Below are 19,161 nucleotides of genomic sequence, written 5' to 3'. Positions count from 1 at the left end.
AAACTTTCAAGTCTGCTTTTAAAGAATGAGTGTTGTGTTTGATACAAGTTATTAGTCTTTGTCAATGACAAGTTCAGGCTGTATGTACACTCTCTATCGAATTCAACGTCAGCCAGCTGTTTCACTTACAATATAATACAATTACAATACAACAACAGCAACATTTATTTCTAGAGCATATTTTCACACAAGTGATGTAGTTCAAAGTGCTTTACAGGATGAAGAAAGAACAAAATATAAAAATAAAATTAGGCAATACTAAGTAACACAGAATAAAAGTAAGGTCCGATGGCCAGGGAGGACAGGAAAAAAAAACAAAAAAAACTCCAGTGTACTGGAGGAAAAAAAAAATCTGCAGGGGGTCCGAGGCCACAAGACCACCCAGCCCCCTCTAGGCATTCTATCTAACATCAATGATCTCAATCAGTCCTCATGGTTTTCAGGCTTCATGTGGAAGAATTAGATGATGACGGTCATGTGGACATCTGGCCTTTAATCCATCAATGCAGGGACATCACTGTGCACATCACAGAAAACTGGAAAAAGAACAGCAGAGGGGTTAGTACGGATTGTGGAGCCACCATGAATGATAGCGATGATAATTAAATACACATACAGAAGGTCAGGGTTAAACTAAAACGAAGCTACTGTATGTGGAAGCCATGTTATAGTAATGAGTTTTTTAGCAGTTTTTTAAAGTGCTCCACCGTATCAGCCTGGTGAATTTCTATCAGTATAGTCATACTCCAGATTTGAGGTGCCTAACAGCAGAAGGCCGCCCACCTCACCACTTCTTTTAAGTTTAGGTCTTGGAATTCTAAGTAGACGCTTATTTGAAGATCTAAGGTTTGATTTGGAGTGTCAGGTGAAAGACATTCCGAAATATAAGATGGAGCAGATTATTGAAGGCTTTGTAAACCATCAGCAGTATTTTAAAGTCAATTCTAAATGGCACAGGTAACCAATGTAGTGACATCAAAACTGGGGTGATGTGCTCAGATTTTCTTTTCCTAGTGAAGATTTTGTCAGCTCCATTCTGTACTCGTTGTAATCGATTGATGTCTTTTTTTGGGTGGTCCTGAGAGGAGTGCGTTACAGTAATTTAGTCGACTGAAAACAAAAGCGTGAACTCATTTTTCAGCATCTTACAAAGTTATAAGAGGTCTAACTTTTGTTATATTTCTTAAGTGAAAAAATGCTGTCCTGGTAATCTGATTAGTATGTGATTTAAAATTTAGGTCACAGTCAATAATTACCCCTAAATACAATGACAATGCAATTTAGTTTTATGTAGCCCAAAATCACACAAGGAGCACCGCAATGGGCTTTAACAGGCCCTGCCTCTTGACAGACCCCTAGCCTTAACTCTCTAAGAAGACAAGGAAAAACTCCCAAAAAAAAACCCTTGTAAGGAAGAAGTGGAAGAAACCTGGGAAAGGCAGTTCAGAGAGAGACCCCTTTCTAGGTAGGTTGGGCATGCAGTGGGTGTCAAAAAGAAAAGGGGGTCAATACAATACAACACAAAGAACAGAACACAAGTCATCCTCGATACAATACAATGTACAGGGCACTTCTGGTGCTAATATCAAAACAGACGAACTATGGCGTTTTTTCATTTGATCGCTTTACACCGTGCTCAGACTAATAGAAAAATGACACAAGTCGCGTTATCTAAACATTGGGCCAAACGTCACAATGAAGGGCTTCAATCTAAACTGTATGTTTCAAGCTACATCCACAATTACTAAAGTAAGATCCGGGCGCATTACAAACATGATGGTCTACTGAGAACTTTCATGGGTCAAATATGTGATTACTTTAGGCATCTTTTTTAAAAAAAAAACAGTTTCAATAATTAGTTTTTAATCTTTATTCAGGGACAGGTGAATATGAATGCAAGCTTAATACATAATAACAGGTGTCTGCTGGGCATCTTACCTTGTAAAAATCAAATGTCTCTGTCTGAGCGGTGAATGTCAAACCACTGCTTCATTGTAGGGGTCTCCATTTGTTTCCTCTGTTGGAGGATCTCCTCTGTGAGAGACCTGTGTTCATGAAGCACTAGGTCGACAACTGCTAGGTCCAGAGCTAAAGCGTAGTTGTGGTCCTCAAGGATATTATCATCCTCCTCCTCGTCTGATGTGTCATCCTCTATCCCCGATCTTGAAAGTCAAACTGAGAAATTGTTCCACTCAAATAACACAGGAACCGCTCCCTTCTTCAACTGTCGCCCTCCCACCCCGTCTCAGACCCTGGCTCCTTTTTTTTTTTTTATATTAAAATGCTGGCTACAAACTCAACTCCGGTATGGGCAGCATAACCTTAAAGTTCTCTCTTCGGATAGCGGCGTTCCGTTTCAATCGGGTTTCTGCATCGGAGGTAATGTCTGAAAATGTACTTACTGGAAGCTCGACGTGAAGGTGCACAACAACGTTGAGCTGTAGAGCTCTCTGTATGCTGAAACGGCCACTAAACAAAATCTCACAACTGCGGTATGGACAACGGACGTGACTGAGCTGGCCGAGATTTCACCAGAAGTACGTCAACACTGCCGTGTGCGTGTGGCCTTTTGGAGGTCTGCACAGGACTGATTTTTCAGTCCGTCTCCTGACTACTCCCAGCCAGTCGTAACAGAATTCAATCCCGTGTCCGACCGCTTTCTCTTACGCCCTCCTGAGGCTCCATTCAGCTGCCGACTGCTTTACTCTTTATAGGGCACTTAAATTGGGCTCCCAAGTGGATTTTTTTTAAAACAGCAGAATCTATAAGGGGGCAAAAAAAAAATCACACAGCTGTGAGTAAATCTGTTTTTTCCCCTAAATTTATATATCTTTATCAAAAAATAGTAAATTCATAAATAGATGAAAACACAAAGGTAACCAAACCTCCTCTTATTCTCTACAATGTCTTCTTTTTGAGACTTCAGACAGCAGCCTGGCTGGTATTTATAAAATCCCCCTGTGTAAACCAGGGGTCCCCAACTCTGGTACTGAAGGGTCGCAGTGTCTGCAGGTTTTCATTTGAACCCTTTTCTTAATTAGTGACCAGTTTTTGTGGCTAATTAACTCCTTTTCCATTCATTTTAATTGAATTGCTCTTTTAAGATTTGTTCCCTTGATTTTCTCCATCGTTCCTCTGAACTGCTTCATTTCTTTCCTTAAATGGCACCCAAACAGAAATGAAATGTGAAGTGAGGGAGCCAACAGAAGACCACCTAAGTCAGGGCCTCAAACTCCAACCAGTTTCACTCCAAGTAGTTGCTTAATTAGACGCTGTCTGATATTGTTAATTAAACTTGTTCTTTAATTCCATGGCTTGTTGCTGCTCTCATTGTAAAATAGCAAACATTTATGAAATTATTGACCTTCTCTTTTCTAAGAGTACCAGTGACCTGAGCAGACCAACATTCCTGAGACCTTCACCTTTCTTTATTTTCAGATATTGTGTGATGGTCACAGTTTGCTGGTCCTGTTTTGGCTCATTTTGTATCTCATTATTGTTTGGCTGCTAATTAAGGAAAAAGAAACAATTAAGGGGTCTGAGTCTTCAAGAGCAAGTCAAATAAAATGAAAGGAAAAGGAGTTAAATAGCAGCAAAAACAGGTCACTAATTAAGAAAAGGGTTAGAAGGAAAACCTGCAGCCACTGAAGCCCTCCAGGACCGGAGTTTGAGACCACCGGTATTACAAACGGCATACCTACAGATTTTGTATATTTCCCCGTGTGACACGTGGATGTCCTGCTGTTAGTGTAAGTCGTGTATGGCGCAGGTTTGGTGTAAAGAAAAGCATAGATGGCAGTTTGAATCAAGTGACAGCCAGAAGGACTGGGCAGAGCCACGTTACTATCCGGAGCCAACTTATGAGTACAAATGGTGCCCAACAAACGGAAGCTCACATCTGCACACAAGTAAAATGATAATAATAACAGTGCCATTGTTTTCGACAGAAGCCTAACTGGTAGGAAGCTGAATGTGCAATCAGGAAGGCTGGTGTGTGTGTGACTTAAAGTTCATGTTGGATCTGAAGGCCACAAAACAAGTGGGAGCTCAGGGTGGATGGGTGTAGACACAGGAAGCAGAGGGTGATGGTGTGAAGAACTGGCTGACGTTAAGAGGGGTTAGTGCTGGGGCTGCTGCTATTTTTAATATGTATAAATGACTTGGATAGGAATATAGTATGTGTGTGTGTATATATAATGTGTGTGTGTGTGTGTATATATATGTATATATATATATATATATATATATATATATATATATATATATATATATATATATATATATATATATATATAAAATAATATGTGTGTGTATATATAATGTGTGTGTGTGTGTATATATATATATAATGTGTGTGTTTGTGTGTGTATATAATGTGTTTGTGTGTGTGTGTGTGTATGTATGTATGTATGTATGTATATATATATATATATATATATATATATATATATATATATATAAAATAATATGCGTGTGTGTATATATAATGTGTGTGTGTATATATATATATATATATATATATATATATATATATATGTGATAACGGCGATCCCATTGGCATGCCATCCATCCATCCATCCATTGACCAACCCGCTGAATCCGAACACAGGGTCACGGGGGTCTGCTGGAGCCAATCCCAGCCAACACAGGGCACAAGGCAGGAAACAATCCTGGGCAGGGTGCCAACCCACCGCAGCATTGGCATGCCTTCTTTTTGAATGTAGTATTTTCCGTTGAAATGAAAGTGAGTTTTTTGGCAAAGTGATATCAGATGCGTTATGTCTTTAGTGGACAGCTTAGTTCTTGCCTCTGCGTTGCGGTCTTTACTGCTGTCGTGCTGCGTGTCGATCATTTAAAAGCCTGTGCAGCAGCTGTCCTTTTGTCTCACTGCCTTGTCTTGCGGGTCGTTAAAGTGTCTCAGAGAAAATCACGTATTGTCTCCTTCCAAGCCTTGCAAGGTTTTTTAACGATTTTTTTACGATTACGTGAGGAGTGAGGTCCTGATTACATTTGGGCAGCAGCAGCCCCCCTTTTGAATATGTGTGTGTGCCATTAATAGTCTGATATGCTACAAAAATAATTTCCATGTAAAGATCTGTGAAAATTCCCGTGCTATTCTTAGTAGACACGCTTTGCAGAATTCCCCTTGGAGTGTTGGATCAGTTGTGTGGGTGGCGTGACAAAAGTACAGAAGACAGAAGCAGGGCTGAGGTCTGCGGTTTAGTCGTGCAGGATTTGGATCTCGTAGTTTTAATCAGCCACACGCCGTGGCTTCTTTTAACACCTCAGCCATGACACCTAGCTGTTCTGCCTTCCCCATTCTAGCAAGTGTGCTGAGGCAGGAGGCGTTGTGGTGGTGGCAACAGCGGAATTTGAGGTTTGAAGCATTTCTGGGGGCATGAAAAGAATGTTACAAGTAATAAAGCAATAAGGGGCTGAAGAATTGTTCAAAAGTTTGTATTTTCTTCAGGACTGCAGGCTTGCGGCTTTCCTGTGTGCTTGTGTGTAACAGTGTAGCAGAGGTCCACCATTTAATAAAAACAATGCTCGAGCCTTCAAATAAGTTTTAAAAGTATTAAAATTGACATCATTGAAAAAAAATAGCAATTCTCTAAAACGACTCTTTGAGATGTAAACTCGAGTAGAACTTGGGTGAAGTTCTTATCTATTATAGAAAATGAATGCTCAAAAATACACAAAAGAAGTCTATTCAGAAATAGTGAGCTTTGTGAAAGAAAACTACACACCAAATAGAACTGTGGATCAACATTAAAAAACATGCATGTCAGATACTCACCGGCCACTTCATTAGGTACACCTGTTCAGCTCTTTAACAATGCAGATATCTAATCAGCCAATCACATAGCAGCATAGCACCAACTCAGTGCATTTAGGCTCGTTAGAGATCGTCAAGACCACCTGCTGAAGCATCAGAATGGAGATGAAAGGGGACTGAAGTGACTTTGAACGTGGCATACCACTTCGTGCCAGACGGGCTGCTCTGAGTGTTTCAGAAACTGCTGATCTACTGGGATTTTCACGCTCAACCATCTCTAGGGTTTACAGAGAATGGTCTGAAAAAGGGAAAATATCAACTGAGCGGCAGTTCTCTGGGTGAAAATGCCTTGTTGATGCCAGAGGTCAGAGGAGAATGGCCAGACTGGTTCAAGCTGATAGAAAGACAACAGGAACTCAAATAAGCACTTGTTACAACCGAGGTGAGCATCTCACAACACACAGCATGTCAAACCCTGAAACAGGTGGGCTTACAGCATCAGGAGACCACACTGGGTGACACTCCTGTCAGCTAAGAACAGGCGACTGAGGCTACAATTCACATGGGCTCAGCAAAGTTGGATAATAAAAGTCTGGAAAACGTTGCCTGGTCTGATGAGTCTCAATTTCTGCTGTGACATTCAGATGATAGGCTCAGAATTTGGCAACATGAAAGCTTGGATCCATCCTGCCTTGCATCAACAGTTCAGGCTGGTGGTGGTGTGGGGGATATTTTCTTGGCACACTTTGGGTCCCTTAGTACCAATTGAGCATCGTTTAAGCGCCACAGCCTACCTGAGTATTGTTGGTGACCATGTCCATCCCTTTATGACCACCATCTTCTGATGGCTCCTTCCAGCAGGATAACGTGCCATGTCACTAAGCTCACAAACCGGTTTCTTGAACATGACAATGACTTCACTGGACTCAAATAGCCTTCACAGTCACCAGGTCACCTTTGGGATGTGGTGGGACAGGAGATTTGCATCATGGATGTGCAGCCGACAAATCTGCAGCAACTGTGTGATGCTATCACGTCGATATGGACTGACATCTCTGAGGAATGTTTGCAGCACCTTGTTAAATCTACGCCACCAAGAATTACGGCAGTTCTGAAGGCAAATGGGGGTCCTAGCAAAGGAGTACCTATTAAAGTGCCCGGTGAGTGTACAACAACAGTGTATTTCTTGAATATCCCAGAATCACACAAGGAATGCCTCAATGGGCTTTTCACAGCCAACCAGCTTTGACTCCCTAAGAAGACAAGAAACCCCCCACCCCCAAAAAAAAATCTTGTAGGGAAAAAAAAATAGAAGTAATATTCAGAGAGAGAGAGACCCCCCTTCCAGGTAGGCTGAGCATGCAATGGCTGTCAAAAATTCAAAGTAAGCCGCGAAAGAGTAACATGTCAAGCAGCAGTTCATGTAAAAGACAAACTTACCATCAGTTCCAATAAACCTCGGCGCGTTTCATAACCGATTGTAACACTTGAAATCTACCATCTAAAATAAAACGTTCCAATTCCTCCTCGATGCAGGTGGGTTTTTAGTTCCCCCTGCTGACATGGAGACCCACCTGCTGTTTGTTCTTGACGTTCACCTGAGCGCACCTGACTGCGGGCCCCTGCCGGGGTCACTCGGTGCTGATCGGCAAACCCGCCTTTTGAGCAGACGCTACACGGCGAGGTGTTAACCCTTTATTTTCCTGTAACCCTTGTGATGAATTTTGGTTATTTTTCTCTATCAGTGCTTGAGCTTTTAGCCATTTCTGCCTTCCATTTGAGTGCAGGCAGCTCATATATATATAAATATATACAGTATATATATTATATATATATATATATATATAAAGCGTTTTCCTGACTAGCTGTAATTGCTGTCTGACATGTCATTATCTACAAATCTAATTATTCATAATGAAAAGAGATCGGGAAAGGATATTGTGGCTGAAAATAACCTAAAGTTGTGTTCTCATTGAAATCTGAATACTAGAAAGCAAAAGCGCCTTTCTGTCCTAGAGAGGACCACCAGGCCATTGACAGGCCACAGTCGGTGACAGCGCAGATCTTGATTTTGTGGTTTTCATTGCCAGGTTGTCTTAGCTTTGAAATAAGAAAAAAAAATGAAATAGTCTGAATTAGCGTATGCCACCCCAGTTTGAGGCGTTCATAAGAAATGTAATGATTTTCTTCACGATGTAGAAGTAATACGATATAAATCACAAAGTAAAGTCAATTTGAAAAGTACGCAGCAACCACAACGGATAATAAACGTTGATGCAATGCATTTGCGATGGCTTATGGGCAGTTTGAGCACCCATAGTGCACTGCTCTGCCGTTTGAACCCAAGGCCCACACGAACACGGACGCTGCACTGAGCGATTGCACCATTGTTGAACGATATGCCATTCTTTGGGCAGACGGAGTGAAATTTGCTGAAATTCACAGGAGGGTGTTGGCTTGAGCAGATCAGTAAGCTGTTTGGGTAGCCATCTTGCACAACATTCACGGTACCCCCAAGTTATCTTATACTATGATGTGTTCAGATCCATAGCTGACATCCAAATGTGCAGCAGCATCGGATAACGTAACCCGTCAGTCACCTCTGATGAAGGCATTTGCCATGCTGATGTGGGCTTGTGTGCGCGATGTTGATGGTCACCCAGATCAAGCTTTGTTGGTTCCACTTGTTCCTCCCGCTTTAAACCTTCCTGCCGATTCATAAACTTTTCGTCGAGTCCTGCTGTTTTCACTTCCATGCTGAGCCAACATCCATGGGTGAATTTCGGCAGGTTTCACTTCTTCTGCCCAAAGACATCTCCCTGTTCATCAGTGGTGCTGTTCTACAGGGGAGTGTCCATGTTTATTTGACTGTGGCTTCCACTCAGCTAACAGCAGAGCGCTGCACTGTGCCTGTTCAAATTACCCATAAGCCATTGCAGACGCCTTGTATTGCTATATGTTGGTGTTCCTGCATCATTTTACACTTACCTTTACTTTTTGATTTCATAAATAAGATTGTTGCGTGAAATATTTGAAATATTAAAATGTGTGGCCATTTTTCAATTTCTGAGAGTGGTTCTTAAAGGGCTAGGACCACCGATAAGAAACAAACATTGAAAATATGATGATATTCATTACAAGCAACCTTGAAATAGCATAAATCAACACTCCACATTCTTATACTACTTATTCCCATTTTTTCCCCAAAGTTTTGTGTAAAGCAGTAACTTTGACCCCTTGGATACCATCAGGGGGATCAGTTGATGTGGCCTGCACAACTTCACGTCCTTGTGATCATTTTTGCTGATGACATAAGGGTATCATTTCCTGCACAAAATGTTGTCCGAAAATGGCCTAAAAGCAAGGTTTGTTTTTGGGCACTAGGGGGTCCAAAAATAGGGGGGGAAACCCCAAAAAGCTTGATGTCTTACATAACTAGATGAGTCAAATGATACATCAGAAAGCATTTGATAAGGTGCCACATGAGAGGATGGGCATCAAACTAAAAGAAGTGGCAGGTCAGGGTGATTCGTGTCGATGGGTGCAGAATTGGCTCAGATACAGGAAGCAGAGGGTGATGGTGTGAGGAACCATCAGGATTAGCCGAAGTTATGACCAGCAGGGGGCAGTGTGGGGGCTACTGCTATTTTTAAAATATATAAATGATTTAGATAGGAATATAAGTAACAAACTGGTTGAGTTTACAGATGATGCCAAGGTAGGTGGATTAGCACAGGGGTAGGCAACGTCGGTCCTGGAGTGCCACAGTATGTGCAGGTTTTTGTTCCAACCCAGTTCCTTAACGAGAACTCAATTATTGCTGATGAAGCACATATTGCTTAAGTGACATTTTAATGCTTCATTTTAGTGGTCTCGCTTGTTAAGGTTCTCCAACCTTAATTGCTTATTTCAATCTTAAACTGCTGCATTCAGTGTTTTAATTGCTGTGTGCAGTTTGGGTCTCCAGGCTACAAAAAGAACATAGCAGCACTAGAGAAGGTCCAGAGAAGAGCGACTGGGCTGATTCCAGAGCTACAGGGGATGAGTTATGAGGAAAGATTAAAAGAGCTGAGCCTTTACAGAGATGAAGAGGAGAACTGACTGAAGTGTTTAAAGTCATATAGGGAATTAATCCAGTGGATCGAGACGGTGACTTGAAAATGAGTTCATCAAGAACACGGGGACACAGTTGGAAACTTGTGAAGGGTAAATTTCACACAAACATTAGGAAGTTTTTATTTACACAGAGAAGCATAGACACTTGGAAGACGCGACCAAGTAGTGTGGTGGACAGTAAGACTTTAGGGACTTTCAAAACTCAACTTGTGGATAGGACTGGTGAGCTTTGTTGGGCTGAATGGCCTGTTCTCGTCCAGATTGTTCTAAGAAGTGGAGGTTTTCACACACCGGACAAAACACACTGAAGTGATTTCAAACTACTGAGAAGTTCATTCCTTTGAACACAGCAGGCACTTTAAATCATGCATTCTGGAAACATGCAGTTCACATCGAGCCCGTCATGAGGAATGAGCACCCATAGCAGGCCCCGAGGGAGAGAAGAAGAATGACAGGACTTGTGTGGTGAGATAGCAGGAGCTGATGACTGGTCACCTGACCCTGAACCACTTGAACCAAAGAGGGCCCCCTTTCAGTTCTGGAGCCGGGTGGCCTGTGACCAGACACAGTTGAGTGACATCCACATCCTCAGAAGACAGTAAGAGCTAAGCACAGGACGAGTGTGTTGGCAGCAGTCTGCACGAAGATCCATGTGACATCCTCGCCATCCTGAGGGCAGAGTTTATTTATGTCAGCCTAATAGAATCCCTGGAAGAGGGTTGGTGAATTGAAAGATGTCTTCATCATTTGTGTGCACTGCACACTGGCTGAGCTAATGGCTTAATGGTTAGTAGACATTCTGTATATGCTCTATATTTATCATTTCTTTAAGAGAGTAAGGACTGTACAAATGACATTATGCAATGAATGTTTAGTAGAAATGGATGACAAAAATCGGAGCTTCCGGGTAATGTCGAGCATAAGTTGACTGTTTGTGAATCTTTACGTTTGGAGCTAAAGAAAACACTAAGTGAACAATTGAGGAAATTATTTAGAAGAAACAAATAGCCAATGGAGTCCATTACTCTTAACCCATATGATGTCTTCAGGTCAAACTTTTAAAATCAGTAAAAGCACCTTAGGTGTCTCATCTGGTGAACCCATAAAAAAACACCCTAAATGTGATCAGTTGTAAAGGTTCAGGTCGTCGGAACTTCAGGTTAAGATTGTCACTCCATATCGGGGTCTGGGGCATCTAAAAAAGGGGTGTTAGAGCCGGGTCATAAAAGACCCATAAAGCACAGCATGTGGAGATACACCTTTATCTGAGTACTGTCATGGAATTATGGGGTCCTTTCTTTCATCAGAGCTGTAGAATGGCCAGTAGGGGGGATGCGGCTACTAGGACGGGGTCTCCAGGACTCTGACTGTGTCTGGCTCGTCTCTTTTCTACAATCTCGCTGTGGCTCTGAAATTAGTTGATGTACAGATGTTGCCATTTTTTCATTTATATTCATTCGTTTCTTCTTTGTTTTTGGTGTATTTGACAAATCTGTACCCTCATACGTGGTAGTTCTGAATTTAGTGAGTGCTGTCACATATTCTTCCATTTTACCCTTGGGAGTTGTCGTGGTGCTCTGGGCCTCTACGCTTGGTGGGGAGTGCAGTGCAAGAAAAAAGTCATTTATGCAGTCAACTTCTGCGGTGGCCATGACAGACTGGACATCTCGCTCTCTGAAGAGGGCTACTTGTGTTCTGTGTTGTGTTTATCAATTTTGTGACCCCCTTTGTACACCCAATCTAACTGGAAGGGGTTCTCTCTTTGAATTGCCTTTCAGAAGATTTCTACCATTGTTTTTCCTTACAATTGTTTTTTTTTTTTTTATGGGGGTTTCTGGTCATCTTTGAGAGTCAAGGATTGGGGGGCTGTCAAAAAACAAGGCCCAATGAAGTCTTCCTGGTGTGATTTTGGTCTCTACAAGAAATCAGTGGTTGCTGTAAAGGGGGAAGTCATTGATTCAAACAACTGGAATTGAAACCGCACATAAAATAAAAGTCCATTTTAGTCAAGTGGGGAAAGAAACGTTCAGAACTGGCAACCAACGCTTTTCAAGCCCTATTGTGAGTCAGCTTGAAGCTCGCTTTGTCAGATTCCTAACTCATGGAGCATTCACAGCTCCTCTCCTGAGCAGAGTTTGTGTTTCCTGGCACGGAATGATGTCCTCTTTTAAAAAGAGATAGCTTTTTCTATTTAGTTTTTTTAAGAGTTCAATAAAGACATGACCGATTCTAATTGTTTGCATGTTTTTGGGTTAAGCATATTGTGATGGAGATGGAGGTCAGATGACACTTAATGACCAGGTCGTTCCAAAGGCTTCTTGCCCTTGTAGTTTGGAGTCTCTTGAGTCCCTGTTTCCAGCGTTGTACTTCAGGGTCCAAGTTACCTTTCCATGCTTCTACTCAGGATTAGTCATCTAGTCGTGCGGTCAGGTCCAAGGAAACGCTACTGGAAAACCATCTCCACATTTGAAGACAGACAGACAGACAGACAGACTTTATTAATCCCAAGGGGAAATTCACAAGAAATGAATGAAGACCACAATGGTCAGTTTGTATTAAAACATTTTGGTTCCCAGTCTGATTAAGGGTGGCATTGTGAAGACTTTTATGTTGTTTGCCTCAGAGAGGGTGAAGTGGTGGCTCTGAGGCTAGGGATCTGTGCTGGCAATTGGAAGGTTGCCGGTTTGAATCCCGTAAGCTGCCCTGGGCCCTTCAGCAAGGCCCTTAACCTGCAATATTGCTTTGTCCTGCGTACCACACCTCCGATCTCGTTTCTTTGGTTGGACTTCAGGTTTGCAAAGTGCTGACTACTTGATTTGTAAGTCGCTTTGGATAAAGGTGTCTACTAAATAAATAAGTAAATAATAATAGTAGGAACTTTTAGGTTTGAATACACAATGGGCGGTCGGAAAATTGAGAGTCCACCTAATGAGAAGGATTTAGGAGTCGTAGTGGACTGTAAGCTCTCGACTTCCAGGCAGTGTTCAGAAGCCATTAAGAAGGCCTACAGAATGTCAGGTTATATAGCGCCTTGATGTGTGGAGTACAAGTCACAGGAGGCTCTGCTCGAGCTTTATGACACACCAGTAATGGCGCACTGCTATAACGATAATGTGCAGTGAATACACTTGACTTGAGCATTCCTAGTTTTCATTCTCTTTCTCTGTACGTTTACCATTCGTTTGCTCAGAGGTTGATGCGTTTGTTGCTCCCTATGCAGCTCTTCTCTTCTCCACCCTAGCGGCCCGTTTCTTCTCTTCTCCCGTCAGCATCTTTTCACGTTAAAACCGATTAAGTCAGCATTTGTGTTGCAATTATTTAGTATATTTTCCTTAATTTTTCACGTAAGTTGACACTTAAGTCTTCAATCTACCTCAAGAATGATTTAAGATATGAAGAGGTAGGGGAAGTGACGGTGAAGGTTGTAGTGATGAGAACGGTGCCCACACGGGCGCCCTGCTGGCCACTGCTGAGAGTTGATTCTACAATAGAAATAAAATGAGGAATAACCTTGGAGGTCAATCATCACTGTGAAAGCGGACAGTAGACGTCACGTAGTATATGTGTACCAAATTTCAGGTCAATAGTTCAAACGGTTTGCGAGGTACGGGTGATTTAAAATCCTGGACAGACAAATGGACAGCCACGGTAGCGTATTATAGAAGAAGACTGGTGAGGCCTCATCTGGAGTCCTGGGTGCAGTTTTGGTCTCAAGGCTACAAACAGAACATAGCAGCACTAGAGGTGGTCCAGAGAAGAACGACTCGGCTGAGTCCAGGACTATACAGGGGATGACTGATGAGGAAAGATTAAAAGAGCTGAGCCTTTATAGAGATGAAGAGGAGACATGACTGAAGTGTTTAAAATGATGAAGAGAATTAGTCCAGTGGGTCGAGACTGTTATTTTAAAATGAGTTCATCAAGATCACGGGGACACAGTTGGAAACTTGTGAAGGGTAAATTTTGCTCAAACATTAGGAAGTTTTTCTTTACACACAGAACGATAGACACTTGGAATAAACTACCAAGTAGTGTGGTAGACAGTAAGACTTTAGGGACTTTCAAAACTCGACTTGATGTTGTTTTGGAAGAAAAAAGTGGATGGGAGTGGCGAGCTTTGTTGGGCTGAATAGCCTGTCCTCGTCTAGAGTGTTCTGATGTTCTAACTTTGATAGATAGGTGTGTGTCTTTCTGGATCAGTCCAATCAACTGAATTGACCACAGATGGATACCAATGTGGTCCACCTAAGCCAAAGCTGTTAACCTGCATCCAGGTCCTCCAACCTTTGGTGTGAAGATTGGCACTCCAGCCACCATAAGAAACCTCGCACTGTTCCACTCCAGTCGAACTTGTGTGGTGCTGAGGTGTCCAACGTCACCCGCTCGGCTCTTAATTTGGGATCCTGAGGTGGGCCGTGGTGTGGTGTGGTGGCTGTATCGGTACAGGCTCCCGACCTCCTCTCTCTCTGTCTCAGAGGCGGCTGCTGTTCCTGACCCTGTGAGATTTCGCCGCCTGTTCCGATATTAAAGTCGTCACTGAATTATTCAAATGAATTGGTGTGAAAACACCACGAGGGACTTTGCTGTTTTAAAATGAATTGTGGAAGCTGTGAAGTGCTCACTACATTACAAAGACATTCACAAAGTCGTTCTTTTGACTTCAGAAAGCAGTTCCACTTATTTTTTTTTTCTTTCTTTGGAAATGCTGATCATTAAGGCTGCATGTTCGGGGTTTGTAATTTCTGTACAGTCGAGTGTTTCTTATTTATTATTATTATCAATTCCCTGAACACAAGGGTCTCTTTTATCCCTACTCCTTTGGAGTCATCATGTTCTAAAGTAATACCTACATGCTGCAATCCACAAAGACATGATGGTGTTCATTTAAGTTGGGTGAAGGCCTGTAATTTTCTACACAATGCTGGTAAAATGATTTCTGCAGATCTTGTTTTTTTTGCTCCGTTTATTATGCACTGCGACTCCATTGAAGAGCCTTCTTTTTGATCCAGATGAGTAACAACAAAGGAGACACCTGCGACTATAAATATAACAGCAGGTCGGGTCACTTGCAGGTATTCACAGATGATTTGGCACTTAAAGGGGGGGGGGGGGAGTGTTGATAAAGGGGGACGAGAACAGGGAGAGGAGTCAGGGGGGAGAACTTTGAGAATTGTCAGCAACTTAACAGCAGCAAACCGAAGAGCTGCTTACTGACGTTCACCACAGCAGAGAGCCGACACGTCTGGTCAGAGTTCAGGGAGTGGATGTGCAGGTGGTGCTCTGCTAGTACCTGGGGGGTCCACATTGATGACACAGAGGAACTAGAGAAGACAGGGCAGAGCAGGCAGGCTCGTCATCCTTGGGAGACTGCGCTCCTTTAATGTGGGAAGTGACCTCCTTCACATCTTCTACAACTCGGGGATCACCAGTGTGGTGTGTTGGGCTGGTAACATCACTTCAGGAGAGGACCACCGAATCATCAAGCTAATTAAAAGGACAGACTCCTTTAATGGGACACACTGTGGTCCCCATGGAAGTAGTAGAAGAGGAGAGCACTAAGACAAAACTCAGTGCCATTATGAAGAATGCTGCACGTCCCATCTGTGTCAAACCAACACTGGGGACTTTTAGGCAACGATCCATTCAACAAAAGAGTGTCAAGAAATGCGACTGGGGGTCCTTCACACCAACAGCAATACACCTTTATAGAGCCTCACTGGGACTACCAAGTCAGAACTTTATTCTTTGTTTTTAATTTTCTTGCTTTATAGCCATTCTGGTGTGTGTATTTATTTAAAGAGCTTCTGCAAAAAGCCAAATTTCCCCCTTGGGATAAATACAACTCTATCTATCTATCTATCTATCTATCTATCTATCTATCTATCTATCTATCTATCTATCTATCTATCTATCTATCTATCTATTATATAGTGCCTTTTATCTATCTGTCTGTCTGTCATATAGTGCCTTTTATCTATCTGTCTGTCTGTCATATAGTGCCTTTCATCCATCTATCTATCTATCTATCTATCTATCTATCTATCTATCTATCTATCTATCTGTCTGTTATATAGTGCCTTTTATATTTATAATTTTGGGTATATCATTTTTCATACCTATGTGTAATGTGCCTTTCATTCCCATCTAAGTATTTGTCTATCTCTTTGTCTTTCTTTTATATAGTGCCTTTCATACGTAGCTACAGTATGTATAATCTTGTGATATAGCATGTTTTGTATTCATGTATCTTTATGTCTGTCTATTGTATAGTGCCTTTCACATTTATCAATCTCAGTTATTTAGTCCCTTTCTTATCTGTCTGTCAGTCTAGCTATCATATAGTGCCTTTCCTGTTTGTCTACCTCTCTGTGCCTATCCTGTCTGTTTATCTGTCAGTCTGTCTGAAATGATTGTGGCAAGTGATTTGCTGTGCTCATACTTTATGTGAATTTTCACTTGTGACATCTCATCTCCCCACTTTGCTTGCCGTATGTGACTTGCCAGTTTGTGCAGTGTGGTGGAGTAGTACAATGATACCGGTGATCATTGATCTGCAGAATAAGCAGCAGTTAAACATTAGCTGCAGTCGTTTTTTCACTGTGAAAGTGAAAATTCAAAAGCAAACTGCGCCCATTAAGTGGGCATCGCATCAGTGCAGTTCCAGCCTGGAGTCTTCTTGGGTCTGACGCAATGAGCTTCACCAACCTGGATTTGGAGATTTCTCAGCCCTTCTACTCTGCAGCTCCTCTCAAGCTCTGTCAGGTTGGATGGGGAGACCGCTGATGGCAGGCTGTCTTTAGGTAGCTCCAGAGATGTGTCATTGGCTTCAAGTCGGGGTGCCGGCTGTGTCACTCTTGAACATTCACAGAGGTGTCCCCTAAGCCACTCTGGTGTTGTCTTTGCTTTGTGAACCTTTGGCCCAGTCAGAGGTCCAGAGCATTCAGAGGAGGCTTTCTCTAAGGGTATCCTCTAAAGTTTCAGCTGTTCATCTTTCCCTCCACCCTGTCTGGTCTCCCAGTCCCTGATGCTGCCACCACCACCATGCTTCACTTTTGGAATGCTATCACACAGGTGATGAGCCATGTCTGGTTTCCTGCAGACGTAACATTCAGAATTGACAGTAAACTGTTCAATTTTGGTTTCATCAGACCAGAAAATTTTGTTTCTCACATTTTTTGAGAGTCCTTTGCAGAGGTGCCATTTTGTAAACTTCAGAATAATGGATTGTGGAAGTTAAATTAATTTTGCCAGTCTGATGTTTTTAAAGCATTTATTTCTTTTTAGCCACAGGTAATAGGGTAAGAGAATATAAATACTTACTTAATTTATTCTATGCGTACTTTCAGCACCTTACCTTGGTATCCTCATGTGTCTGAAACTCTCTCACCCGGTGCTGATCTCTCAAACCTTTCTTCTCAGACTGTCATTTTCGAGCCGCCTTGCTCACCTCCTGTCCACTTTTATATTTCAAAGGCGACTTTCGGTGGTCCTCGTACGTCTTTTCTTCTCCTCATGTGTCTCGCATTCGCACGTCCTCTTTTGATCATGTCACCAACGCCAAACCGAACCAATCAGATTGCTTTGAAGGACTGTAAACACACAGGCGCACGCAGGCCTTTGCTTTTTTACTTTCTCTTATACGAAGTGTAGGGAAAGTATTGTAATTGTCCAAAAATTCGATTTCAAGATTTTGAAGAATCTCAACGTTTTAGACCTCCCGGAGTCCAAAAATACCATTTTTGAAATTAGGTCTGTCTGTGTGTATTGTCACAAATAATCAGACTGCTGTCACCGTCCTGCTCCACTGACAGACTGAGGAGATTGTTCCTCCCCCACACTATGCGACTCTTCAGTTCCACCCGGGGGGGTTAAATGTTAACATTATTCAAAGTTATTGTCTGTTTTTACCTGCATTTTTCTGACTCATTAATTTAATATTGTTTTTTGTATCAGTATGCTGCTGCTGGAGTTTGTGAATTTCCCCTTGGGATTAATAAAGTATCTATCTATCTATCTATCTATCTATCTATCTATCTATCTATCTATCTATCTATCTATCTATCTATCTATCTATCTATCTATCTATCTATCTATCTATCTATCTATCTATCTATCTATCTATCTATCTATCTATCTGGTTTGGGGCAGCCATCCGTATAATGTATCCTGGGTGCAAATATAGTACATTTTCAAACAGTTGTTCACAAGACTTAGTCTAAAACAGAACTGATTACATGAAACAAAGATGGAGAGCCTAACACTGGAAGTGATGTCTTCTGGACCGGAAGTGACATCATCAAAGGGATTGGAGCCATGCAGGATTTACCAGGAAATATCTGTAGGGAACTGAGAGAGACCGTCGGCAATCTCCGCCGCCCCCTGGTTGGATGTTTTATTACCATTACTCAGGCCCTTTAGCTGCCTCCTACTCACACGTGTGTGACAGTGTGTAACCATAATAACTTGAATACACTTTCACTCAGATCAACCGACTTCTGCATACAAGTATGAGGTACAAAACGTAGATTTCTATCAACTTTTGGGCTATCTCCGCTAACCAGAAGTGGTACTTTACCGTTTATTCATGAAGCTGCACAACCCGATTTATTCAACTTACTTTTATAATAATTGTTCAATATGTTATTAATTTGATTTGATTTGTTTTTTTCTGGTTCTTTAATGTACAGAATATTAGAATATAATCCTTGTCTTGCAGGTTGCTCCTCAAATATCCATCCCCATATCTGATCTATGAGAAAGTCGAGGGGAGACCACTCCTGATTTTTTTACCTAGTCGATCAGGCTGGCTTTATGTGTTGTGATTTGCTCAGTGGATGCTAAAGTGTAAATCACATTCCTTTACTGTTTGAAATCATTTTTGCGTTACAAATTCACAGCTTTATCTCTCTGATGTTTCCAAACACATCCTAACAGTTGGTGGAGGCCTGACTTTAATCAAGCGCCTTTCAGTGCCACACAACACCCTGTGAGCTTCTTTGTGCAGGCCAGATTGGTTTTAACCCCCCGAGGTGCGGCGTGTGCTTCAGCTGCTTATTTTTGAACGTCGGCAGCCCATGGTCAGATTTTTATGATGCAGATATTTAATTTTTTTTTTCTTCATTTTTCTTTCCACTTTGCAGAAATACCTGAAAAAATGGAGAGACTGCTGGCACTCAAGGAAATCGTGAAGAAATTCCCACCTGTGAATTACGAAGTTTTTAAATACGTCATCACTCACTTGAATAGGTAGGTGAATTGATAATGTTGTC

The 19,161-nt window shown here is 41.9% G+C and overlaps 1 protein-coding gene across 1 annotated transcript in view; it reads left to right on the top strand.

Moving 5' to 3' along the window:
* The window catches only part of arhgap5 (Rho GTPase activating protein 5), a 179,161-nt gene that overhangs the window by 146,206 nt on the left and 13,794 nt on the right, over positions 1-19,161 (top strand). The window contains exon 6 of the mRNA XM_028821580.2: positions 19,033-19,138. Within this exon, the coding sequence (XP_028677413.1) occupies positions 19,033-19,138 (106 nt within the window). The remainder of the gene's footprint in view (positions 1-19,032; positions 19,139-19,161) is intronic.

Source organism: Erpetoichthys calabaricus, chromosome 16 (genome assembly GCF_900747795.2).
Source record: "Erpetoichthys calabaricus chromosome 16, fErpCal1.3, whole genome shotgun sequence".
In the NCBI taxonomy this organism is placed as follows: domain Eukaryota; kingdom Metazoa; phylum Chordata; class Cladistia; order Polypteriformes; family Polypteridae; genus Erpetoichthys; species Erpetoichthys calabaricus.
Note: the sequence above shows the minus strand (reverse complement) of the source record. Positions and strands in the feature narration are given on the sequence as shown.